Raw genomic sequence first — 25,860 nt, 5'->3', positions numbered from 1 at the left:
AGGTGCCCGGAAAGACTGTGCATAACTCTTGCTATTTGTAGCCTGCCCTCCCCTAGAGCACAGAAAAGGAAGACGTTAATGAGTCAGTAGACAACTCCCCGGAAGTGACTGCCTTTGCAGCAGCCACAGTCTTCCCCTTCACAGGACTCTCTTGCTGACCAGAGGGGCTGCCTACCCCAGGTATTACAAGAGCTACCCTGTGGCCCTTGGATCTGTGCACCAGGAAGGCCTGCCGACTACTCCCAGCAGCCTGCAAGAATTCACCAGACCGAAAGCCATGATGGACAGAGAACACTGAAGAGAAATGTGGTTTCTGTGAAAAAAGTTTAAGCAGTTTGTATGAAACTGCCAATCAAGAGAGTCTAATGGAAGTAAAATTGTTTATTTGTAAATCCTTGTGGATTTTTGATCTTGTATTGAAGTAACTCCCAGGTAGCTCTTTGCCATGTGGCAGGGGGTAGGCCTCCTGTCCAACAGGGGGTCTGAGGACAATTCAAAGGGGCTCATGCCAAAGCCTGCAACAGAATTCACCATTCTTAATTAAGATTATTAAATTCCTTTTGGTAGAAAATTTTTAAAAAGTTAAAACAATAAAAATAGCAACAACACAACAGTGCATTCATTAGCTTGTCATTAGAGCAAGGCAGAGAGTAGAAATAATTATAAGTTTTGCAGTCAAACTTTAAAACCCAGTTCTACATCACCTTAGCTCTGAGAGGTTGGAAAATCCATATTATCTCTCTGAGACACAAAGTATTTCATATCTCTAAAATTGGAAAAAATACTTACCTTATACTGTTGTTACTGGTAAATTTGCATTTGTAAGAAACATGGCCTTAAAGAGCAATTGTCTGATTGGTTCAAGCACAATTCTGAGACAGAAAAGAAAATAATAGCAGCACTTGCTCTCTGAGCAACTTAAGTGAGACCCTTCTTGTCTGCTTTTAGCAATGCCTGAGCCAACTATAGTTGTCTGGGCTTCTCTCTCCCTACTTCCCACATTCTCCTGCTCGTCAGAGAATTCCCCCTGCTTCATCCTTCCCACCCAACAATGACAGGTGAACACACCTCCCTCGGCGCTTACAGGAAATGTCATCATCTTTCCAAAGGCCTGAACCACAGCACACTGCAACTGTTTTATTTATATATTTAATAATAGCTGAATGGATGGATGAGTGCTCTTCTCTTGCCCTGTTGTGTCTTGGGGTTTCCTCTTTTGTCCCCATAAGCTTTTGTCCCCAACTGTTCTTTCAATCCCTTTTAGTGATGCCTTCTGTTTCTTTTTCCTTCTTTCTTACGTTAATTTTTTTATTAGTATATGTTTGTGATGCATAATGAATACATTCATCATGGGTCTTGGTGTACATGCATATGGCATCTTGATCCTTTTTGTTCCCCCTTCCTGTACCCTTCCCCCATCGTCCCTCATAGCTAGATTCCCTTTCCAGTGCACAACAACTATCTTGATCCTTTTTAATCAAAAGCTATTTCCTTACTCAATATACCAAGGATACTTTATTTGGGCTTTCTTATGGATCTTAGTGTAGCATAGGGAAAATGTGGCCTTTTAGAATCTGTTCTACTCCAGGATTACAATTGGCTTTCATAGTAACTAGCTGTGTGATTTTAGGTAGGATAGCTTCTCTGACTATATTTTCTGATCACTAAAAGTAGGGAAAATCTCTTCAACCATTTAAGGCTATTAGAAAGATTTGAAATAATGGATGTTCCAAGAGCATGCCACCTGCTCACAGCAATTCCTCTAGGAAGAGAAGATGCTATTTCAACATTTGACATTGTATCTTCTTTTCTTCTCTCCTCTTCTTTCCTACAATAAAGAAGCCTTGTCTACCTATCTCAGCATTACTTACGTTCCTGTATAGAGTAAATGTTCAACACAAGTTTGAATAAATGAATGAATAAAAGATGAAACAAATTTCTCAGCACTGGTGGTAGAGAAAGAATCCTATACAAAAATCCCTGAATCCCATATGACTATTTGGAAATTCTTCTCTGGAAATGAACAATACAAATGCCTCCTGTTAAAGGTCTATTTTATCTCTGTATTGCTGCACAGAAAAGGAAAATAGGGCTAGACAGCACAGTCCTCTGCTATTGCTGCAGGAATAAGCAAATATTAGCAGGATTTTAACTGGTGTTGACTGCTACCTATTTACCAGACGGTGACCAATTTAGATTGGGTCTGGCTTAAAGAATATTGCACTCAGTTGGCTTATGGGATGATACAGGTGATGGTATCTATCTGGAGAGTGTGCCTTCAATTTAGATCCAATTTTGGAGGCTGTAAGCTAGTAAAAGTGTTACAGATCTACAAGACCAAGTTAGAACTCTAAAGGGTAAGTTTTCCCTCTTTGCATGCAAAGTTCTTGTCTTTAAATTTCCGGTTGTAGTAAAGTGTCAACATTGCATAATAACCATCCTCCAAGACTTTATTAAAATCTTGACCTTTGCTTCAAAGTTTCTGTTTGGAAGGAGAAAAGCAAGGAGAGAAAATCAGCTTCTCTAGAAGCTTTAGGCCACGGGCCAGAAAGATTCAAGCTATTTTTGGAAAATATCCTCTTGCTGGTCAGCAAGTCAGGGATATGGCCCCATGGGGGCAACAGAGAAGTATCAGCGAGAAGACATGCTCTCCAAGGAAGCAGAAGCCAACTGGGAAGGAGAAGCAGCTGAAAGAATGGGATTCTGACTCTCTTGCTATGGGTGCTCAAGGGGAGGATCCCAGACCTCTAAAACTACAAGCTCTGCACAGGTGAGCTTGTTCCATGCCCCGATCTTACAGACCTAACAAAACACTGGCATGAATGCTACAGGGTAAGATGCTGTTCCTAGGATGACTCCAGTTCCCTCTGAAACACCTACACAAGAAAGCTTAACAGTATCAGGAGGTCAGGATGGCTGGATTTTTTTTTTTTCAGCGAATACTTTGACTTTCCTTCCTTGAAGAACTTATTAAAAAGGGCTTACTATTGTGAATATATATTTATCTTTTACAACTCAATAATCTCTCAAGAACCTGAGCACTGTTCCTTTGAAATACAGTCCTCTGGAAGCCTAAGGTCACCTCTCCCAGACTATATGAGGTTAGAATCCCTGAGTAACTGCTAGCCAACAGCCCCAGCTGACCTAATCGCACGTACACTGACTGATCTTTTGTAATTTTTCATTTCTCTGACACTACCGTACCCCTGCCCTGCCTTCTCCTTCTTCTGCCTTTAAAATGCCCAAATTACCTCTGCACAAATAGGAGTGAGCTCAATCAGTTCCTCTCCTGTCAGCAGTCACTGAATAGTATGTTTTCACCACTTTTCTTAGTGTCCAGTGGTGTTTGTCTTTGACAGTCATACGTGCTTAGGCAAATGAGCATACATCTATGACCAGGTAGAGCTCAGTTTCACAGTCTCCCCTTTAATGTGGCTTTATTGAGTTGGCTTGTTTTCCCACAGTAGCTGATGAAAACTGAGGACTTTTATCAGGAACAGAGCAATAAGGAAGAAGAGGTCCCCATAGAGAGTGGGGAAAGACTGTTTTGAGTATGCCAGGAGAGACTTCACGTAGGTAGAGAGCAGGCAGAGGCATCTGTGGGGAAGGAAGAAAAAAGAACTCAGAGTATAAAAGGTAGAAACATGGAAAATATAGAAAGTGACATAATTACTTCTTTCCCATTTCCACATATTTTTCTTTTTGCTCAACCCTGCTTTTTTCATCAAAAAGCACAAAAGAAAATGTCTCTGTATTGTACATTCTTTACCTTGAACCCAACCCCAACTTGCGGTTTTTTTGTTTTACTTCTTCTCTTCCCATGTTTCTGGCCTCCCAAAGTCTAAAAGGAGGAGGGCAACACATTGATCATTTAAATTTTTGAGTCATAATTTGGGCTGGGTTAGCAACTCGACTAATGTTTATTGAATGAACACCTCATGCGGAGCACTGTCTATGTTTTCCAGGGTTATATCACATTACCCTCCCGAAATTTCTATTCCAGTTAAGAGACATTCAATAAACAAATCAGTTACAATGTAGCATAACTGAGGCAGAGAATAAAAAGGGTGTTATTTAATGTGGTGGTGGAAAAAAGCTTTACCGAGAAGCCAACAGTTGCGTAGCAACAGGAATGAAGATGTTCAAGAAATGTAGTAAGCCAAGAGGAACAGCATTCCAAGAAGTGAGAACAGCAACTGCAAAAGCAACTGCAAAAGGATAGGAACACATTATGTGGACAGCTGCAAGGAGCATACAACAATACCAGTGCTGAATCAGAGACCACAAAGGCCACAATAAGCACTGTGGAAATTTACCTGATCACGACAAGAAATCACTGAATATTCTAGAGCAGAGTATGACATACTTTTTCTTATAAAAATAATAATCATACTTATATAGCCTTTATTGGTGCCAATTCCTCTTCCAAACCTTTTACTTACATAAGCTCATTTAATTTGAAAGCAGAAGTAGAATAAAGATTTTACGATTCCCATTTTATAGAGGATGAAACTGAAGTAAAAAGAAGATAAATATCTTGACAATGTCAATGTGTTACAGCATTTGAACCTGGAGCCAGGCAGTCTGGCTTCAGAATCTTTGCCCTTAATTCCTAGCCTGTATTTATTCTGATTTTCATTTATAAGAATCTCTGACAGGTGCGAAATAAATGTGTTGGATAAAAGTTTAGGCAGGCTAACTATGGAAGGAAGAGAGGACAGTAACTTGGAATATGGTGCTTGTGGTAGAGAAGAGGATTATTGTCTGGGCTTGAGATGAGTTCTGGATTTATCTAAAACAGAAAGATTGGTCACGGATTGCATATGAGAGAAAGAGGAATCCATGATGACTAAGATCAACTGGGTAAAACATGGTATTTCTTACAAAGGTGGAGAAATGGAGAGGACATGGGTTGGTGAGGAACAGAGCTCAAGAGTCAAACGGGTAACTATATGAAGAAGCACTACAGTGTGTAAGTCCATCATCTGCATTTTCAGGTCATTATCATATAGACATTTTAGAAAGCTATGCATCTGGGTAAGATCCCTGAGGAAAGAAATATAACTACCCCGAAGTTGGAGTTCTGGGACATTCCTGCCTTCTGAGATTGTGAAGGGGTCAGGGATTCAGCAAAGGATCAAATAAGAATGAGTAGATGAAACAGAAGCCAAACAAGGAGGTAAGGAAGAAAGTGAAGAAGCAGTAGGTCAAATGTGCATAATGCAAACAGGTCGACTAAAATGCAGGCTGAAAACTGACCCTTGAGTTTGGCAAAGTGGAGGTCAACAGTGATCTTGGATATGAATGTTAGGGACAAAAGTGTGATTAGATAACGTTCAAAACCTAAGGACCTTTATAGTTTTAGGAAGGTGATTTAAGATATCTAAGAGGTAGAGAGCAGTAGCAGGGTGAAGAAGAAAATAATAATGCTGGGTCGGGGATTTAGCTCAGTGGTTTCGCCGCCTGCTGCGCAAGCACAAGGACCCGAGTTCGATCCCCAGTACCAAAAAAAAAAGAAAAAAGAAAATAATAATGCTTTTCCCAAATACTTCAATTATTGACAAAATATGTTACTGAGCGTCTCCTACATGCTCAACCCTCCTGGGCACTGAATAGCAATGAGTTTTCACCTTCTCTCATTCATGTATTCAAGAAGGGATCCATTCATCGAATACTTAGCAAGTGATGGCTATTTTAAAACATTTTTCTGAATTGTCACAGTCATGTTTTGATATTAAAACAAAATTTCTAAAGAAAAGACATGACTATCTCCATAATCTTGGCAAATTTTTCACATTCCTTTTCATTGCTGTCTACATGCCTTCATAACTTCTACTCAACTTTATTAATCACATTACAAATCTCTTGGTAGATATATTTTTATAATATGGTAATTATGACAGCAGACATAGCATTGCTCAAACTATTGTTTTCCTTGCCAACCATTCATGTAGCCTTCAAACTACACTGATTATTTATTTAATGGCGTTTACCTTTGTTAAACCATGAGTAGCTCCTCAAAGTCCCAAACTACATCTGGTTCAATTTTAAATTACCATCCTCTGCATGGTTTCTAGGTAGCACAAGAGATCGTATACTGAAGCATTTAAGAATATAAATGGTGACTGTCTGGGTTCTTATTTCACATTCTCCACTTGTAGGTTTGTACGTTGGACCATGTTATTTAACTTCTCTTCATCTCATCTATAAAGTGTAGATAATAGTAGTACCCCATAGGTTGTGAGGGTTAGGTGAATTAATATATTCAAAGTCCTTATGATTGTACTGCTGTTTTGTAGGCCCTACCCATACCCAAGTGCTTAGTAAGTGTACTACACATGAACAACAACAAAAACGGTTGGTGCCTAAAACGTATTTAATGGATGAATAAAATAAAAAGGAGTTTTATTCTTGGTTTATATGGGTAACAGTTTAAATGCTGTGGGGTTACTTCCTCTTTTGCATCTGTAACACTTTAGTGAGCATCTACTATTTGCTAAGTGTCCAGGTTAAGGTGAAGAAGACAGAAGGTGATCCTTTGCGTGGTGCAGATCACACTGTCAGGTCACCTTGGTGAGTTTCCCTCCCTGGGCAGGCACAGAGACCCGCCGGCTCTAGCTCCACTTTTGTGCCCACTCACCCTGGACTATTTCTTCTTCTTCATCATCTTTTTGCTTCTCCTGAATGTCGAGATGTCAATTTTCTGAATAAATAAATTGATAAGATCCAGTTATTTGGAAGTGGGAGGAAAGTCAAGGAGAGGAGTCAGCCTGGCTGATTGCCTTGGTTAGCAAGTCTTGGGAATGAGAACAGGGCTTGAAGGGCCCTGCCAGTCAGGAAGAAATACCTCTGGAGCAGCGCCTGGAATCTCAGCTACACTGGCAGCTGAGGGAGGAGAATTGCAAGTTCCAGGTAGCCTGAGCAACTCAGCTCGAGCCCATCTCAAACTAAGCAATGAAAAGGGCTGGGAATGTAGGTCAGCGGTGGCCCGTGCTTGGGCTCCGAGGAGGAGGAAACTGCGGGGAAATGAAACTCCCAGTGGGCTAACAAAGCTAATAGAAGGCTCTCGGGTATGCAGTGGATTTGGGGAAAGTCATTATAAAGCTTCTCATTAGGATGGTAAGAATACCATCCAGTGTGACAAGGGCAGCTGAAGGCTTTCGTAGAAACCTGGACAATGAGATGAGTGAAAGAAAATCATTCTTCTGAGATAATTCGTTCCATGACCCATTCATTCATTCATTCATTCATTTATCCATTTATCCATCCATCCATCCATCCATCCCATATATACTGAGTGCCCACTTTGTGGCAGGTGTTGTGGTGGGCACCGGTCACATACCGAGCTCGGACAGTAAAGATCCAGTCCTGACCTCACTTCCAGCTCAGCCAGAGCTCTGGACGTGGCTCTGAGCCACGGCTTTTCAGCTTCTTTCTGTTGCGCTCTGTGCTGGGCACGCGGTGGGCGCTCCAATCGCGAACCCCGGATGGACTCGGGCCTCGCAGCCTGAGGGCTAAAGGCGGAGAGCGGGACACGGCTGCAGCCCCCACCCCGGGACCGCGACCTCGCAGTGCGCGCCCGCGTGCGCCCCAGGGCTGGCGGGGGCGGGCCCGCTGGGGCTGCGGGACGTGTGCTCCGCTCCCTGCGCTCGCACTGGCCCGGGCCCCCGAGGGGGGCACGCAGCCTCGCCTCCGCCCGCAGCGGCCGGCCGCAGCTCCTCCTCACGGCGGGCGGGCCCGCCACCGCGCCGCCCAGAGGCCGCCGCCTCGGGAAGCCCCGGGCACCCGGGGATCGCGAGCCCGGGCGGCGGGTGGAGCCTGATCCGTGAGCTCGCGGCCAATCGCGCGGCGCCGGGGGAGGAGCCCCGAAGGGGGAAAAAGAAAGTGCGGCGGAAAGTAAGAGGCTGGGAGGGGAGACAGCCTGGATCCAGGACTCTGGGGCGCGCCTCGGCCAGGGGCACGGAGTGGAGCAGCTTCCGGCGACCGTCCGCCTGTCCCGCCGCCTGGCTGCGCCCGATCGGCTTCCCCGGAAAGGTGAGTCTCGCGCCGCGGCGGGGGCTCGGCAGTCACCTAGCCCCAGCCGCAGGAACTCGGGCTCGATGGAGTCTCGGAAGTCTTCTCCTCCATCCCCCTGTTCTACAAAAGGGAAAACTGAGACGCCAGACCGGGCAGCGGCCAGGGTAGATCAGTCTAGTAGAGCGGTGGGCGGGATTCGAACCTGGCAGCCCGGACGCCGTCTTTGGTGTAGGGATTGAGTTACTCAGTCGTGGGACCGCTGCGCGCTGCCTGCCCTCCTTAGCCTTGGAGAGGTCTGCTCTCGTCTCCCTCCGCTTTGGTTTCCCGGGAGCGCTCCGTGAGCCCTGAGTAGGAGTCGGTGAGCCGCAGCCTGCGCGCTGGTGCCACCTCGCTCTCAGCCCCAGCTGTGACAGTGTGGGTACCGCTGCCAGCAGCCTCTCTCCAGCTTTTCCTGACCTGCTTTTTCCTAAAGATGCTCCTACCAAGGGTGTCCAACAGGCTCCTGGCCCAGTTGGAGAAGAGGCGAGGAACCTCTCTCTCTGGTGACCTCCTCTGGGAGCCACAGTTGTCTCCCAGCCCCAGAGGGAGCTGAGCTGTCGGCCCTGTGGGACCCTAGATGTCCTCATGCAGGAAGAGCTGGCTTCCGGGAGCTCCGTCGACCCTGTCCTCTTCCAAGTAGTGAGGGGAACCAAGGAAGCTGAGTTAAAGGCAAAATCAAAAACATACAAGCAAACTTATGTTGTCTCCTCTGAGAGCCAGTCTACCCTCCACCCCTGGGTTGCGAAATTGTGAATCTGGGCATCACAGGAAGCATTCGAGGCTCAGCCCTGCACATCCCACATCCGCGGGTTTGGTACCAGCTGGAAAAGGGGGACTTACCGGATTTACAACTCCGCTGTGTGTTAGCTGTGTGAGCTTGGGGAAGCCAGCCCACCTTTAAAGATACTTTCCCCCCATTCGCAAAGTGGAGATTCTCACGGTCACCGTGAATCTTGAGAGTCGTGAGTCTGAAATGGGAAAATGCAAATCGCATGTTCAGCGGAGAGCCCGGCCTGGCACCTGGTCAATTCAAAACAGATAGCACCATTGTGACTGTCGTTGGGTAGTGATCCTGGAGACATCGAGTTTGAGAAGGGTAGTTTTACTGCCTAGGACTGACCGTGTTTTATATCTGGAAAGGTGATGCTACTTTCTTCTTTGGAGTTGGAATAGTTTTTTATAGTAAGTTTTTTTTTTTTTTCCTGACTGTTGTCCCCATGTGACTTGAGTAATAGATCCTTCATCTGGAATACCAAATTGATGCTTTTTAGTGATGAGAATTTCCTACTAGCTTTTCGGTCAAGGCTTAGGATTGAGATCTGCCCTGATCGTAGGTATTCTTTGTAGACAGAGAGGGTCTTGAGTTTGATGAGGAATCAAAAAGATAAGAGGAAGTTGGAAGTTGCAGCTACAATGTAGACTGCCAAGCCTCTTCCTCCTGCTGTCTCAGACCAATCAAGCAAGTCTATAGTTTTCAGCCAGTATCAGAAAACAGCAACAAAATTGGAATGCATTTCTCGGGAATTGTGCCAGGATGCTGCTGAATTCAGTCTCTTCTGGACTCTTAACTTGCTTTATTTAAGCACACACACAAACACACACACTGACACATGACATGTCTTTCTGTATTATTAGTCTTTTATAATTAAATAGCTCCCTTCATATATCCCTACCCTGCTCATGACAGTTAATTTTATTTTAATTCACACAGTTATTTGCTATTGTCTCCTGGCTATTTGAATCGAGTGCTTAGCATTTATAGTAGGCTGCCTCCTTCAGCATCCACAGCATTCAATTGCAGGATTGATGAGAAGGAGTGTGATGCCTTTTGAGGGAAGGTGAGAGTCTAGTGCCCACTTGGGTTCCTCCCACACCAGACATGGGCAGAGGATGGGATCACTTGTGTCCATCAGCTGGTTCCGTGTGCGTGCATTGTGATGAGCTGGCTGCGATACATCTGAATGAGTGCCTGTGGGACCAAGGACTTGTGGGGAAAAGGAAAATGTTCAGAATAAGGTCAGAACAAGGGGATGGAAGGGAGACTGATAGCAAATTCTTGTAGGTTCTTTGAAGAAAGCATGCCTAGTTATACCCTTCCTCCTTATACATACTATTATTTCTTGCAAAATTTTAAAGTGCATTCCACATGTTATTTTCCTTGCTACTTCCAATAGCCCTGGGAGAAGGACATGGCAGGCATATTAATAGTGAAAGGAGGCCATGTATTGTGATAAAACCTACTTGATTTCAAATTCCAGCTCCAGTACCTAAGTAGCTGGTTGATACTAAGCAATTCATTTCATTATTTAGAGCTTCTATTTTGTCCAATTCTCAAATGGAATAAACATATGTGCTTTAAGAATTTGTGTTATGATTAAATTCATGAACATAGTATCCAGTTCATGTAGTGAGTAGGTGTTCATTAAATGAAGCCTTTTCTTAGCTAGTCTCAATTGATTAAAAAGAAAATTGGAATGAGACCCAGAAATGGGCGGGTGCCAAGGGTCACATGGTTTGTAAATTTTAGCTCTAGGAATCTAGTTCACGCCTTTTGACTTCTAGATCGGAGATTTTCCCCGTCCCACTCTGCTGCCTCTTTGGTGAGATATTGAGCAATTTACTTCAGTTCTTAGGTTGATCTTACTTGGTTAGTGATATCAGGATATCTTTTTTGTTGTCCCAAAGTAGATTTTTCCTTGATAAGAGAACAACTCGTCAGCATGGCTCTTTGGAATGTAATGGAACCAATTCTCAGGAGATTTTAAAGTAATGATCTCTAAGGCAACCTTTTTATTCTCACCTGTTTAATGTGATACACCTTCAGTTTCTAGAAGGAAGGGCACTGTGAAGACATAAAGCTCAGTTTTATAATGTTTTTCTCCTTGTTCTGTGTGGTTTCTTCCCTCTGCCGTCTATAGTAGTTGGAAGACTGATATGAAGAGTGAGAAACAAAAATCATGAGTAGCCATAGCATTATTCAATGTTTTCATCAGCTCTAAGAGTAAGGGGTGGAGCACACACCCTTTTGCACAACAGTGTGCAAAAACAACATTTAAAAAACAAAAACACTACTTGCTGATAGTGCTGATCACTGGTCTGCAGATTCAGTCCTCACTGTGGAAAGTGATGGTTGTAAGCTTATGCATGAAGCTGAACAGATCTGCTGCCAGCACAGGACAGGCAGTGGGCCATTTATCCATGGTGGCTTTTCACAGGCTACCAGGTTTCTCCTCTTTGTGCAAGAAGACAGGCTTGAAAATACAGTTCTGGGAGAAATGTTATGTGCTTCACGTTTGACATTTGGAAACGTATGCTTGTTTTTGCTAAAAGGTAGGAAGGTAGCGTCATTTTACCTGGCATAATTATGAAAGCAGAATGTGGCTGGAGAAAATTAGAAGGAGAGGCAGCAGGGAAAAAAAAAGGTTATCTACAGTGTACACACAATTTCGTTTGTTGCTCAACTTCATCAGGCTTTTGGTGGTGACACAGATGTAGAATCTGGTGAGTCACCGTTGCTTTGCCTGTGAAATATTAGGGAGCCACCTACCATGCTCTTTACCCATTTTGGAAATTGTTCTGTGGGGGAAAAATATCACCAAAGAACAGGGAGGTCACAGAACATTTGGTATCTGACATTCTGGGAGGTAAATTCAGGTTAGCATTTCATGTGCTCATTTTCAAAAACTTAGAGTGCACAGTGTATGCTGACGAATGGCTAGGAGACTTCCCTTTAGACTGACTTTATTTTAACTCTCTGTATCAGCTGCAGCAGTGTGAGCCCTAGCGTGTGGCAGGTACCTGAGGCAAGCCCTTCAGTAGGGCTCCGCACATGGGAACTAGGGACACAGATGTCTACTTAGAAGCTTAAGACCTATTCTTGGGAGGCTGTAATAATCATTAATTCTTCTATCAGCAATTCCTTCAGTTTACTAGTCTGTTAAATTATGATCATCAGCATTTAGCAACTACCTATTGAGTTCCATTATTGTTTGTTCTGAGTATTTTACAGACACCCTCTCATTCATTTCTTGCAATAATCTCATCTCATTTGTGAAGGAAACCGAGGCTTATAAAAATTAAGTAGTACGACCCGTGTCATCTAGCACAAATCAAGAACTGACGCTGAGACTCACCTTTGCATTTCATTTTAGAGCTAGGAAGAAGCATAAGTTGTCCTGCCTCTGGAGTAGATCTGAGGACTTGGAGTAAGACTTCTGGTTCATCTCCTCCACATCTTGCCTTCTAATCCTGGTATAGCTTTGCCTGCGACTGACTTTTCTGTTTGGGGCCTAAAATATGAGAGACCTGAACCAGCTGATCTCTTGAGTTTCTTCTGCTACAGTGCATTGTGAATTTTTCTCTAGGATTCCTTTCAGCTCTGAAATTCTGCAATCATATTGCTTTGCAAAAGTCAAGGCTATAAAAGGTAAAGGGGCCTAAAGAGAAAATACCCTTGTCGTTTTATGCCCAGGAGATGGATTCCCCAGCCAAAGAGAAGGACAAGAGAAATCAGCATTCGCGGGTGCATGTGCACTTGTCATTACATTTAAGCACAAAAATAACTCTCATATATATTATTGTCTGCCTTTTCCAGATGAAAGAACTGAGGTTCAGAAAGCTTACAGACTTGCTCAAGGTTACCCAATTAGTAAAGTATGTCCTTGAATGCAAAGCCTTTTGTTCTTATGTGTTGTTCCAGTATACTATATTGTTCCAGTATATCCAGTATTGTTTACTGGATACCAGATCATAGAATCTGAGGACCTGTATAACTAGACCCATTAATGCCCCTCTACCTACCTGTATCCTTATACTATGCCACCTAAATTGTTTCCTTTCTTGTTTTCCTCTTATCTTCCAGACATGAAGTTCATATCCCTTCTTGATCCTTCCCAGTTCATGAAATTCCCTTAAATGTTTATAATAGCATATCCATTTGATACATTTTATTTTTACTGTGCCTTTGTTCAGGTCCCGATTAGCACCTAAGTATGAGAATAAGGGTTGTCTTGCCCCTTGCCTATCACAATGCCTTGAATGTACAAAGTACAGAACTGAATAGAAGATGGATTCATACAAGGTCAGACAGACCTAGAATTAGCTTTGTGATTTTTCTCTTTATCATAGCACCCATTAACTTAAAGGTGGTCTCTGTAGACAAATAGGATAATTTTAATTTCCTTTAATTTTGTGGTTACGAAACTAAGACATTTGATAAGGATCCACACAGATCCTAGGAAGACTGCACATCTTCGGCTCAATGGTGGCAAAACACATCTCGGTTGTCATAATAAAGGCCATTTTGCTGCAAACACGGTGCATGGTGACACTGAAACACATGCTTGCATATATGGACAGCACAGCCAGTGTCAAGTGGGATCAGTAAATTACCTGAAAATAGGAAGTTTCCTTGGAAGTAGGCAGCTGCAAATTTCCATGGACGTGGACAGCTTCAATGTGCTGTGCTCGCAAGACTTCTGAAAGTGTTGAAGAATTCCCTGTAGTCCACTTGTACTTTGATATAATTGGCATCAGTTGAACATAAGGACAGGTAACCTTTTATGTCTAGTTTGTGTCTAGCAGATGACTGTGGGTTTTCCCTGCCTGGCGCACAAACCCTTGGTTGCGGTGAATGTTTCTCTCCCTATCAATTCTAAATGCAACAGTAAAGAGAATCAGTCATTTTGTACATTCTAATATCTGAAAATGTGTATTTCATGGATAGTGCAGTCCTTTAAGCCATTCGTGTTTGAAAGTTGTAGTGACTTATTATTGTGGCTGTGTAACGTAATTGGCTTTGACATCAGACTCACTTCCCTGGACTTGAATTTGGATATTTTTTGAATATGGTCTATCTCTGTCATATTTTTTGATCATCTGTAAAAGAGGGATAGTAAGCCCATTCCATCAGGCTTTTGGTAGGTGTTAGTCACATGGCATGTGCTTTGTTAGGAGCCTACTGTATGGGGATTTTAACCTGTACTATGACCAACAGTAATGCTAATGATATCCATGTGGATTAGAAAATAAAGGGCTTAGGTTCAAGTAATAATTTTTTATTTATCTAGATGCAAAGCCGTCAAAAATCTCAAAGTGCTTGTTATTCTATAGCACATTCACAGTCAAAAACATTACTTTGTTTTACAATAACTCTGAGGTAATTGGGAGAGGGGCTGCCAACAATTTTTATCCTGAATTTCAAAGACACTAAACATTCGCACAGGCCATGCGTGCAGGGAATGGTGGAGCTGAAGCTCAGACCCCAGCTTTCTAAGTGGAGGATTGCATGATCCAAGACTGTGGTTTCTTCCCACAGCCATGCAGTCTGCTAGCCCCGGGACTGGTTATTTGCCGTTTTTCCCGTGTTTTCACCTCTGAAGTGAATAGGAGGGCAGGATGCTGTCTAAGGCAGTTGTGATGAGTTTGTGAACACGGATGATGTCTTGGGAGCAGCCATGCAAGAGCACAACTTCACACACTCCACCTGGGCCTCTCTGTACCTCGGCATGGGGAGCATCGCAGGCCCAAGGCACCTGGCACCCTCCCTGCCTCAGTGAGAATCACAGCTGAACAGGGCACTGAGTCAGAACCAGAGAGATATCTTTATGCCCTTAGTTAGGGACAGGACCTTGCTGTGCTCCTCTGACCTGCACCGCCCCCCAGCACCCAGAATCCAGGTTTGGGGATCAGAAAACAAGTGGGTTCGCATATTTATATTATTGTTTGAGAAATGAGAGTAGAACCATTTTAAAATATAAAGCAAGCTCTGTATTACCATTAATCACCATAATCTTCTGCAAAGAAAAAACCAGTGTGTAGAAAAAGCTTGCCTCTCATTGAAACGTAGGACTTCTTTCACTTTATAAAATGCGAGCGATCCTGCACACTAAATAGCACTTTTCTGGAAGATTTGACTTCAGTTTTTCCATTTAACAAGGTGAGACCAGTGGGGAGTGGGGTTGACTGTGGAGAGTGGGAAGTCAAAACTGCCAGGCTTTGGATTTGGGATCGGATTTGAACCTTAGACACTGCTTGATTAGCCTGTCCAGACCCAAGTTTCCTTATTTGAAAAACAATAACATTGGCTGTATAGTTCCTGGTAAATAGATAAAAATAAAGAGATAAACTTTCACAAATTATTGAATCTTTTTACTTAGTCTGTTGTTTCTTTTTTATTTCGCCCTCACTAGAATATAAAATCTACAAGGTCAGGAACATTTGTTTTATATACTGTTGAGTCCCAGGTGCCTAGGAAAGTGCCTGACAAATAGCAAATTCCAGCCATGAGTCAATGATGAATAAATATGTGGATAAATATTAGTATTATTTAAAAATATGTGGAACTGGGTAAGGAAATAAATTATACAATATTGAAATAAAATTTGATACCTATACATACACACAAGTCTAAAGATCGGTTTATGTGTACATATATGTGGAATGTTGACTATTTATACGTTTAGAATGTTGAAATGATTATTTGTGGATATATACACAAATGTGTATGTTTGTGCCTAAATATAAATATCTGTATGTATCTATCTGTTGTGGAGATGTCCAAAACTGCCTTAGGAAGTAGAGGTGTTGAAGTGATTCCTTATTGTTTGTATATTTTAGTTGACAGATAGTGTAACTGGAAGGGAGGAAGAGAGGGAAGCAGAGAGACGGAGACTGGGACAGAGACAGAGAGGAAAACAGAGATAAAAAGAAAAGCAAGTGTTTCAGGATTAAGAAATGAGAGACTGACATTAAGCCGTGCATAGTGACGCACACCTGTAATCCAGCACTTGGGAGGCTGAGGCAGGAGGATCACCATTAGTTCCAGGCCAGCCTGGGCTACCTAGTGAAACCTTATCTCAAAAACCAAACCAAAACAAAAGAAAAACCCAGTGATAACATTGGTGGGATGTGGATGAGGACTGTTGTAGCATAGTCTGGGAACGCCGTCGGTGGGAAGGTGACATTTGAACAGAGAAAAGAGTCTGCAAAGAAGCCAGGCTAGGCCTGAGGTGCAGCTGAGCTTAGTAGAGGGGGAAAGGACTGGATATAAAGTCCTATGCTGGGCAGGGACACGTGGGACTGGCCTTGGAGTCAGGTCAGGAGTGTAGGTTTCATGAGAAGTGCAGCGGGATGCTGAAGCAAAATGCAGGAAGTTTTTCCAAAGATGAGGCAATGGACTGAACTGATCTCCTATAAGCTGCTGTGAACAGAGGAGAAGGACAATTTCATTTCATTGATGTGTCATTCGTAGCCTCTTGTTCCCATTAGAATGTCTCAAAGTAAAAAAGAAGTAGATAAAATAGGCAAATCAGATTTCTTTGGCTGTTCTTAAATGATACTGTTCTTATTTCCAAATCATTGAGTAATAGAAGGAAATGTATGCTCTGTTGCTCAATTCAATTCAACTGGAAATTTTACAGTTCTTATGTAGGTGTTTTATGTAATCAGTCTCCCAAAACATTGTAGAGTTATTTCCTTATAAAACTTCAGCTGCTAGTTTCTGAAATCTGCTGTACTGGAGTGAGCAAATTTAATTCTATATAAAATCGATTTTTCTTTCTGCTTCTACACGTTTAAAGGGTACCTGACTCTTCAAGAAGTAGTGTTCAGGCTGTGTCCTTCATGAAGTCTTTATTGGCCCATTTACATCCAATCTCACAATGCATGCCTCAATAATATGAGTTGGAGATAGTTTGACAATATATGACAGACACTATTTCAAATGCTTTATAAATATTAGCTTTGAAGTCTCAGAATAACCCTATGAGACAGGTACAGCTATAACCAGTTTTTCACTGAAGAGGAAAAGGAAGTCTAAAGTCACAGAGTTAGTCAGTGCTAGAGACTGTTTGAACTTGAGCAGAACTAACCATTATAGCATTATGAACTTTGATTATAAGATGTGACCCTGAATATTTATTCATATCTACTTGTACTACTTACTTCATGTTGTTTTGTATGAAGCAATAGTTGAATAAGTGTATTTAATAAATGAATGAATATGTGACCTGTTATTCCAGGCTGTATCATTTCATAACCATTTCGTCTTTAAGAACTTGAGTTTTAGATTGAGACAACAATCGCAGGAGGCAAATGCTATGCACAGCCTCTGGGATATGGTAAAATTGCTTAACACCCTAACGATGGGGCTCTCGTGAGGATTAAATAAAATATGCATATAAAGTACTCAGCACAGTGCCTGGAACATAATTAGTGTTCAGCCCATTTGAGCTGTTTCAGTTATTTTTTTGAACTAAAATAACCTCCCCAATCATGTTTATACTTACATATACAGGCACTTTTTCAGTTGCGCTTGTTTTATTAACTCTTTAAAAAATCGAAGCCAAAGATCCAATTATAATCAGTGCTGTTAATTTTGCTCCAGGCTGATTCTGGCACTTTGCCTACAGGAAAGCACGCACTATGGAGTCTCAAAGACACTCTTGTAGGAAGAACAGCAAGTCCTGTGGAACTGCACGGGGAGTGAGTCCTGTGTGACCACACTGTCTCTCCTTTCCAAACATCTGACATACCTGCAGGCAGCACTTTCAGCCCTGCCTGTCTTTCTCCCCACAATGAGTCTGCCTTGCCGGAATGTTATTTTGTATTCCCATGATGGTTCCCAGGCATCCTGGGTGACAAAGGTAAAACAACCAATCACCAACCTTTTGCCCCAGATAACACTTACTTGAGGCCAATTCACAGAGCTTGCTAAAAGTTTAGGGCCTAATATTGATCCAAGGATTCTTGTGGGTCAGAGGCTGCACTGAATGCTTTATTTTCATTATTTCCTTCAATCATTATTGGAGTCCTAGAAGAATTTTAAATGTTGCTTATAAATTTAACTTATAACTAAAAAAATTAACAGTAAAAGGTACCAGAGTTGCCTCCACATGTGCATGGGGGACTGTGATGAGGGCAACAAGTAGTTCTCATTTCTTTTTAGCTACATTTTTCTTCAAAAAGAAAATGTGCAGGATTGTAGCACCTTTGGATTCTCCAGGGACTTCCCTGCAGAAGAGATGTTTGGCACAGAAAAGAGACAAATGTTGTTGGGGGAAGGAAGCAACTTTGTTCCACTTGACAGTTTGTTTTGCAATGAGCTGAGTCTGGTTTTGTTGGTTGCATTTATTTGCTTCTTTGTAAGAAACCAATATGGTGCTGATTTACTGTCTCAGTTCAGTTTGTGGAGTTGTGACAGCATACATCAGACTAGGTAATTGAGGGAGAGCAGAGATTTACTTCTTATAGTTCTGGAGGGCTGGAAAGCCCAAGGTTGAGTGACCTACATTTGGCAAGGGCATCTTATTGCTTGGTCTTGTTGAAAGGGAGAAGATAGGAAGACAAAAGAAGAACTGAATTTATCTCTCTTGAAGTCCACTCCCTTTTCTACTCCTCCATTCCCAGTATGATAGCATTAATCCGTCCATCCTGAAGGTAAATCCCTCATGACTTAATCCCCTCTTATATGGCCCACTTCTCAATACTGTTGGATTGGGAATTAAATTTCCACCATGTGAATTTTGAGGGATACATTCACACTATGGCATTTCAATGAGTTTTTGTTGTTGTTTGTGTTGTTTTAATGGTGATGGTGGTGGTTGTAGTTGTTATGGAATGATTAAGAGGAGTAACTTTCATTCCCATTCATCTCCAAGTAAAGCTCAAGTGTTTTAATGACCTTGACAAAGTTTGATACTTTTCTTTGAGGAAAAGTCTGAGCATGCTTGTGTATACACAGGAGAATGGTGCCTGATTCATGATTGGCATTTGTTGTGGTTTAGGTCTTAATGTCCTCCAAATCCATTGAAAATTGGGCTAGAGATCATGTATGTGAAGCTGTGGCAGAAGTTTTTTCTGTGTTTTGCCCATATCCTGAGACCTAGTGGGAGACTGAGATTAGGATGATAGAGTGATTAATCTGGTGGAGGAAATGTCAGGTCAGCCTGATGTTCAAGTTGTGGGGTGGGTACTGCTGGGGGCTTTTAGCCAGTTCCAAGTTGATAATAAAGAGCATAAGGCAGAGCTGAATGATTTGAGACTGTTTTGAATTACACCAGAAAGGAAGCTTCTACAAAGTTGTGGCCAAGGAGAACATGATTCCTGAAAAAATTAGCATTAAAAAGAAGCCAAGTACTTTGGATGAGGACAATAGTAAAGATGGCTTGAAGGCATCTCAGAAATCATCAAGACCCCACCCTTCACTGTCTCAAAGGTGTAAAAAGGTGAAGGTAAACTCCTTTGGAAAACTTTGCTTTAAGAAGAGATACCTAAGGCTAGGTGCTTGATAAGGGCAAGGGTGGCCTAGTGAATTGGTTTCCTGGGATTTGGTTTAAAATGGTCCATTTTACAATTAATAACCAGGAACTCAGAAGCCTTTGCAACTATGATTCAAGGGGGCCTGGCTATTGCTCAAGCTGGCAGCAGACCTTGGTGTCATTCAAAAGGTGCTGGTTTTACAGGCATGCAGCATGCAAGGGTTGTGATGTCAGGAAGGCTTCCACTCAGATTTTAGAAGAAGGAATGGGAGGCCAGGCAGTGTGTCCCTGAGAGGGCAATGAAAGAAGTCGTAGGAGTGAAGTCAGAAGTGCAGTGGAGAGCCAGGAATTTGGATATGTTAGGAATGAGGAAAGCTGTAGGCAGTGAGCTGTGCTGGCCTAAGAGAGAGGCCATGAGGGCTATAAGAGGCAATGTTGGAAGGATAGAACCACTCAGACAATTAGGAGCTCACATCTTACCACAGCTTGCTCCAGGTATTGGACACAAAGCTAAAGGATTTAATGTTTGCCTTGCTGACATGCTTTGGTCTGATTTATTTCTATTCCATTCCTCCTTTTTGGAATGGGAATGTTTACTCTGTGCCATTGTATGTCAGCAGTACTTAACTTTCTTTTTATTTTTATGGGGGTTTACAGCTAAGAGTTTGCCTTGAGTCTCACAGGAAACTTTGTACTTGAACTTTCTGGCAGCTCTTAGAGATGAATTTTGCATAATGAGTTGGACATGAGTCTTTCAGGAGCCAGGAATGAAATGTTATAGTTATGTGAAAAACTCCCCAAACCCTCACTTAGAGGCTTGGGTTTTGGAAGGTGAGTGCATCATGGGGCACTATATACATCACTGGATCAATCCACTGAAGATTTCAGAACTAAATGTGCTGCTAGGAGGTCAGGTCTGGTTGGAAGAGATGGATCACTTATAGAGTAACCTGGAATATATATCTCCATCCCCATTTTCTCCATTTCTCTTTCTAAATATCTGGCTGCCATCCTGTGAGCAGCTTTCCTCTGTGAGACCTTTCCACTATTCCCTCCCTGCCTTACAGCCAGTTGACTACAGACTGAATCCTCTAATAGCCACAAGCCTAAATAAACTTCCCCTCCTTTTTTTTTTTTTTTTTTTTTTTTTTGAGTGTTGGGTATTATGTCCAGTGATGGGAAAGTGACTGAGATATCACTTATACATATTTTTGAATGAATGTATGAGAAAATAAGCATCCCGGTTTTTCCTGTGATAATAGATGTTGTTATGGGGCAATAAAAAATGGTGGCATTTCAGTATGCAACTTTCTTTTTTAATTTTGGCTCTAAAACATATTTCAGGAAGAGATTATTCTAAAATATGTGGCATTACTTAATCTTGGTTATTCAGGACAGTTTATTGGAGTGGAGTATTATTCCTTTAAAATTTGTTAAGGTTAGATCATTTACCCTTATATGATGTGGCTGCAGACTGTTATACTTTCAAATTTGTGTAGTCTGATTTTCATAAATTTTCTGTCTTTTCTCTTATTTTCTGCTACCTCGTGCCATTACTCATCTTTCTCTAGCAGTTTTCTTTCCATTCCCCAATAGACTAGAAATCCGGGCAACATGCAACACATTTGTTCAAACCATGATGAGAATAAACAATATTGAAAGGAAACTCGAGAGATTGTTCTCTGAGTGGAGGAGATGGAAAAGTGTGATATTATAAAAAAAAGCTGTTATATGTGAGGATATTTCTCATAGTAGCACTGGTTTTCTGTTACCTGTATTAGTAAAAGGGGAATGGTCACAGGGATAATTCATTTACTATTTTGGACAGTATTATTTTCTGAGAACCTTATGTAGGCAAGACAGTGGTGAGTAGAGAGATTTAAAAAATCACAGTTTCTGAGGAGTAAGAATTTATAGATTGCTATGAAAGATAAGATATAGGAGTTTGTGACACATCTTATTTAGCATTTGAAATAATAAAATGTAATTTTAAACTGGTATATAATAAAATATTTTGGTCTTTCAGAAAAAGTGACAGCTGAGTAGCTCAGGAAAGAGATTATGAGGAAGTCATGCTTGAGGTGAGTCTTGAGGGGATGGTGGATAGGATAGGATTTAGACACAGATAAATTGGTGAGGAGATGTGCTCTGTGAATTTGTTCCTGCCAGGGGAAACAGAAATGGTGTGGATGAACGATGTGAATGATGTGGAGTTTGAGATTTCTCAGAGAAAGCTACAATTATGGGAAAGAGATGGTAATTAAAGGCCCAGACGGGGACAGTTTGAAGAGCAGAGAAATGTCACTAACCAGGGCCACTGAGAAAGAGTAGGTGAAGAAGTCTTTGGAAGGCTATAGCCTCTCCCTGTGGCAGGGAGGCAGGAAGAGAAGGTGAGCATGAAGTGGAAGAGAACTGACAGAACCATGAGGACAGCTCGAGACACACTACCATCTCACTGTGTTTAACCCTGATGGTGTAGGTGGCTTGCAGAAAGGGCCGGTGCCCTTGGCCATGGAATGGCACACTTGCCTGGCCTCAGACATGGAGAAGTTGAGGGGCAGATCTGGCAAGGGTTGAAGAACAATGGATGTGTATATGGCTCCCACTTGGAAGGAAACCAGCAGTTGGCCACAGTGCGCATTAGCTGTATTCACCCCTAGGAAACTTGACAGGCTCTTTGAACAAATATACCCTATGGCCAGCCCTAACTCCAAGTCTTGTAGGGCAGGGAATTTTGACATAGTTTAACACCACAAGTGGTACACCAGATAAAGGGGAAAAGTTGAAAATATAGTGAAAGAAAAAAAAAAGTGCTTTCCTTGAGAAGAGCCCAGTTTGATTGGGTTTCAGTTACCAGACCCTCCTCTGTCCCCCTTCTACCCCCAAAGTGAGCCTGAGCTGTATTGGTGAGTACTTTAAATGCCCTGTTGGGTAATTTGTGTTTGATTCTGCAGGGCAAGGAGAAACACTGAACATTCTTGAGAAAAGGAGGGGCATTATCAGATCTGTGTTGCAGATAGAACTGGTTTGGGTGTGAAAACCTACAGGACTAAGTGGGGCAATTAATGAGAATTATGATAATCCAGGGGGGAATTCTGCCTTCCCAGAGCTCTTTTTGGTTCTTACACAGGGTAGTGATCCACAGGTTTCACAAGAGGTTGTTCAAGCCCATCCTGGTGATTAAGGATGTATATTGTAAGCCAAGGTGTTTTTAAACTATGGATAACATTGTCAACTATAATGCCGCTAACATGTTTAGGTAATGCTAACATGTTCAGGTAATTGTTCTTTAAAATTCTCTGATCATTCTGTGATCAGAATGTGAAGGTAAGGGAGGTATGTGTAATTGAGCATTGATTTAAGGGAAATTCATTTATGCGACCATATCAATATCATTTTGAAGGAAGAGATCCTGTAAAGATGAATCCTCCTCAGTTATTTCTCTTAGTAAACTAAGGCATTTGGCTTCGGACAGTGGTTGTAAGAGAATTTCCTTGTTTGACCAAGTGCCGAACACTTTACAGACTGTTACATGTCCTCTATGTCACTTGGCTTGATAAGAGCTCTGTAAGGTCAGTGTGTGCTGAATTATTGTAAGTGAGCAGACGGCAGCTCCGAGCTTGAGGTTACCTTCAAGTGGCCACTTAGACCTTGATGATTCCAGAGAGCTCACTGGGGTATGGTGTCGGCACTGGGCCCCTTCCCGTCATTCGTCCTTCTGTTTCGTTCTGGACACCACTGCCTCATCTTGTGACACATCTTCGATCATGCTGCGTCCCTGTTCTAAATCTGCCCATGGTTTTTAGACTTCATCGTGTTTAAGATCTCTTTCCTTACAGACAGCAGGCTCCTACTAGTCCAGGTGATACAGTTCCAGCTATTCTGATTCTTCACCTCCCCCCTACCCCACAGTACTTTTACTGCCTTCCATCAAACACGTGACAGAAAGGAGAGTGTCCTTTACAAACATGCCTGAGTGAATACTTTACCATCCCTGGGATGTTCATACATCTTTGAATTAGGTCATTCCTTAAGGCTCCCCTGTCAGTACTTCCTAGCATATAGTACTGAATATTTCAAAATCATATTTTCTTCTTTCCTGCTTGTCAAACACCACTGAACTCATTTACTTATCTTGCCTTATTTAAACCACACACTTGCAGTGCTATGTTGCTTGAGAGTTCAACCAGTGACTACCAAACCTTATAATTTTATTCAATGCACCCGCCAGGCAATTCTCCTCTTACTGGGATACCAATACCATGTATAGTTGAAGTATCTGCCCTGGATTCTCACTTTGGAGAATCTAAGACTTTTGTAGCTAATGATGTGCAGTCATGGGCATAGACGAAGGAATAGGAGGAGGCATGGACAAATTAAGTTTTCACAGGTGCCTTTAAGCAATATAAGAAATGCTAGATTGCTAAGGTCAAAAAGACTTAATCCTTGGCTTTGCAAGTGAGTCATTGAGGAAGCTGCTGTGTTGAGTCAGCCAACCTTTCTACAATTTGCCTTCCAAGTTCTATTCCAGGATATTTTCTACTGCAGTGTGGTTTCTCTTGGCTTGAGAACCGGTTTCCTTGCTTCATATCAGCTACATACTTCACTTAATTCTCTTTACTACCATATATAGGGAAATATTTGGGATAAGCAAATGTTAGACTTCTAAAAATAAAGTAATAATAATAACAATGATAGCAGGTAACATGTTTGAATGCTTACTGTATACAAGGTGCCTTATTTTACATGATCTTACCTAACTTCATGAGGTGCTTTGGTGACCCTGTTCACTAAGGAAGGTGAAACTTAGCATGGCTAGTACTTTCACACTCATGGAGAGGATCTGAGCCCAAATCTAAGTGACTTTAAATTGTCAAGCTCCGTGCTTCCCTTCTGCTTGCTCAGGCTTGCACCATCTCACGGCACCTGTCCGGATTGTTTACACGTACAGCTGAGCACCTGTAACAGGCGTTTAGTTACTAGCCTGATTTGTCGGACAATTTGCCAAAAAACCATCTTAGCCTGAGCCAGCCCCACTGGCGGTTGGCATTTCTGGCCTCTTACTGCTTCCTTTTCAATTTCCGTTTAGTTTCAAACACCAGGGGGAATGCCCTAATCAATTAATGACCATTGTCCTCATTTTAATAGCATTTTCATTTCCTTGTTGTGTTTTTCTCACTTTCAAGGTTGGAGAGGGGAATAGAGGAACAAGTGCTTTGCAAAAGTCTTAGTTTCCCATTTTTGAAAGTGAGCTCTATGGAGATATGGAAATTCTGCTTTCAAAAACTGGGGTTGCTGTATGAAATGACCATAGGTGTTGGTGGAAGAAAGGTCTGCTTGCCCAGCCTGGCTCCAGAGACTTCAACCAGAACCAAAGGTCACAATTGCAGAGGGTCAGAGACCAGCACAATGTAGTCATACATTTATCACAGTAAGGACCATAGGAGAACTAGATTGGTAATGAGTTCACCATCACTAGAGAGATTTAAAGAGGGCCCAGACAGCCACTTGGCCAGGATGTCCCAGGGAGATTTGAATATTGTATAAAAGGAGTTTGAATCAAAATGACATTTAAAGATCTTTCCGGCCTTGTGATTCTGTCTTGAATTCACTTAGAAACTTCATATTGGGAATAAAGGTTTCCCCTTGTTATAATTAACACCAACTAGTGATGTCGCCTCCTCTCTCCCCCCTGTGCTTCCCCTTTCGGAACAACTACTCAATTTAAGAAGGGGTCTTAGGATGAGGCAGGATGTGGCTCCTTCCCGCTTGGCAGCACTCCGTGTCAGAATGGAAGACTTGTGTCTAGGCCTGGCACCGTTCCGTCATCAGGGCCTCCTACCAGCCCAGGCCGGTCTGTGACCGGAGCACGTGGGAGTTGCACATCCGTGTGTAAAAACCTCCCAGTGGCTGCCAGCTCTGAATTAAAAATGAAAAAAAAAAAATCCTAATGAATGCAGTCTTGCCCAGTGCAAACTCTTGAAGGGGTGATAGATAACACACCCCAAAACAAGTTTGAGTCAGACCAGACAAGCATCCCCTGACAAATATTCCCTTTGCAGTTGGCAGCGTATGAGAAAGTGTCTCTGAGACCAGTTTCTTCTTGCTATTTCAAAGGCAAGCTTCTCGCAGGCCAGGATGTCAGGGGTGCAAAGCTCCCTCCTCCTTTTCTTTTCTATTTTCTTCTCTTTTTTCCCTTTAAGTTAGTTTATTACTAATCTGCAAGCTCTGCTGTTCAGAAATGTCAGTCCTTTGATTTAACATCAGAATCAGAGACAGTGCATTGGTTCTCCGAGGGAGGAAGGAATGTTGCAGTGACAGGAAGTGTTCCTCAGCTCATTAACAGCTTGAGTTTGAAGGAATAAAAAGAAGCAGGGGAAGATTGGTCCTATTGATCAGGGCCGCAACTGAGAATGGACATTGCTTTTCAGTTAAAGTAGGTGATCTTTCCACTGAGGACTTGCCCAAAACTTCATTATTATAGTTCAGTATGCTTTGCTCAACTACATTATGTTTACATTATGTTTTGATATCTCATGCTAAAGTT

The 25,860-nt window shown here is 42.3% G+C and overlaps 2 protein-coding genes across 10 annotated transcripts in view; one reads left to right on the top strand and one right to left on the bottom strand.

The window, feature by feature from the left end:
• Positions 1-7,804: 7,804 nt before the first annotated feature.
• The window catches only part of Il1rap (interleukin 1 receptor accessory protein), a 129,658-nt gene continuing 111,602 nt past the window's right edge, over positions 7,805-25,860 (top strand). For 3 of the 8 annotated variants that reach the window (XR_001183428.3, XR_015441027.1, XM_004834781.3), the window contains exon 1: positions 7,807-8,034. The gene's annotated coding sequence lies outside the window, so the exon portion shown is untranslated. Of the gene's footprint in view, positions 8,035-25,860 lie in introns of all 8 variants that reach the window. The other 5 variants (XR_001183431.3, XR_015441028.1, XM_021255671.2 and 2 more) reach the window with 3 other exon arrangements.
• Positions 8,012-9,236, bottom strand: LOC147825393 (uncharacterized). 2 transcript variants are annotated; one of them, XM_087186706.1, is made up of 3 exons: positions 8,896-9,236; positions 8,219-8,713; positions 8,012-8,131 (listed from the first exon to the last, which is right to left on the bottom strand). In XM_087186706.1, exons 1-3 carry the CDS (start codon positions 9,047-9,049, stop codon positions 8,067-8,069), a joined length of 714 nt encoding a protein of 237 aa, XP_087042832.1. In that variant the 5' UTR covers positions 9,050-9,236; the 3' UTR covers positions 8,012-8,066. The 2 variants fall into 2 exon arrangements, with proteins under 2 accessions (XP_087042832.1, XP_087042831.1); XM_087186705.1 differs by having other exon boundaries at positions 8,031-8,713.

The sequence above is a fragment of the Heterocephalus glaber genome, unplaced genomic scaffold (genome assembly GCF_053883595.1).
Source record: "Heterocephalus glaber isolate CG9 unplaced genomic scaffold, H.glaber_assembly_v1.0 deba00001504, whole genome shotgun sequence".
Taxonomy (NCBI): Eukaryota; Metazoa; Chordata; class Mammalia; order Rodentia; family Bathyergidae; genus Heterocephalus; species Heterocephalus glaber.
The sequence above is the reverse complement of the archived record's forward strand: the minus strand, read 5'-3'. Positions and strand labels throughout refer to the sequence as shown.

Excerpts from the sequence above, each read along its gene's own strand:
- LOC147825393 (XM_087186705.1), bottom strand. The coding sequence starts at position 9,049 with ATGCGATTTGCATTTTCCCATTTCAGACTCACGACTCTCAAGATTCAC. Across the intron at positions 8,714-8,895 it reads ACAGCGGAGTTGTAAATCCG|CTTCCTTGGTTCCCCTCACT; the intron begins GTAAGTCCCCCT and ends CCTTTAACTCAG.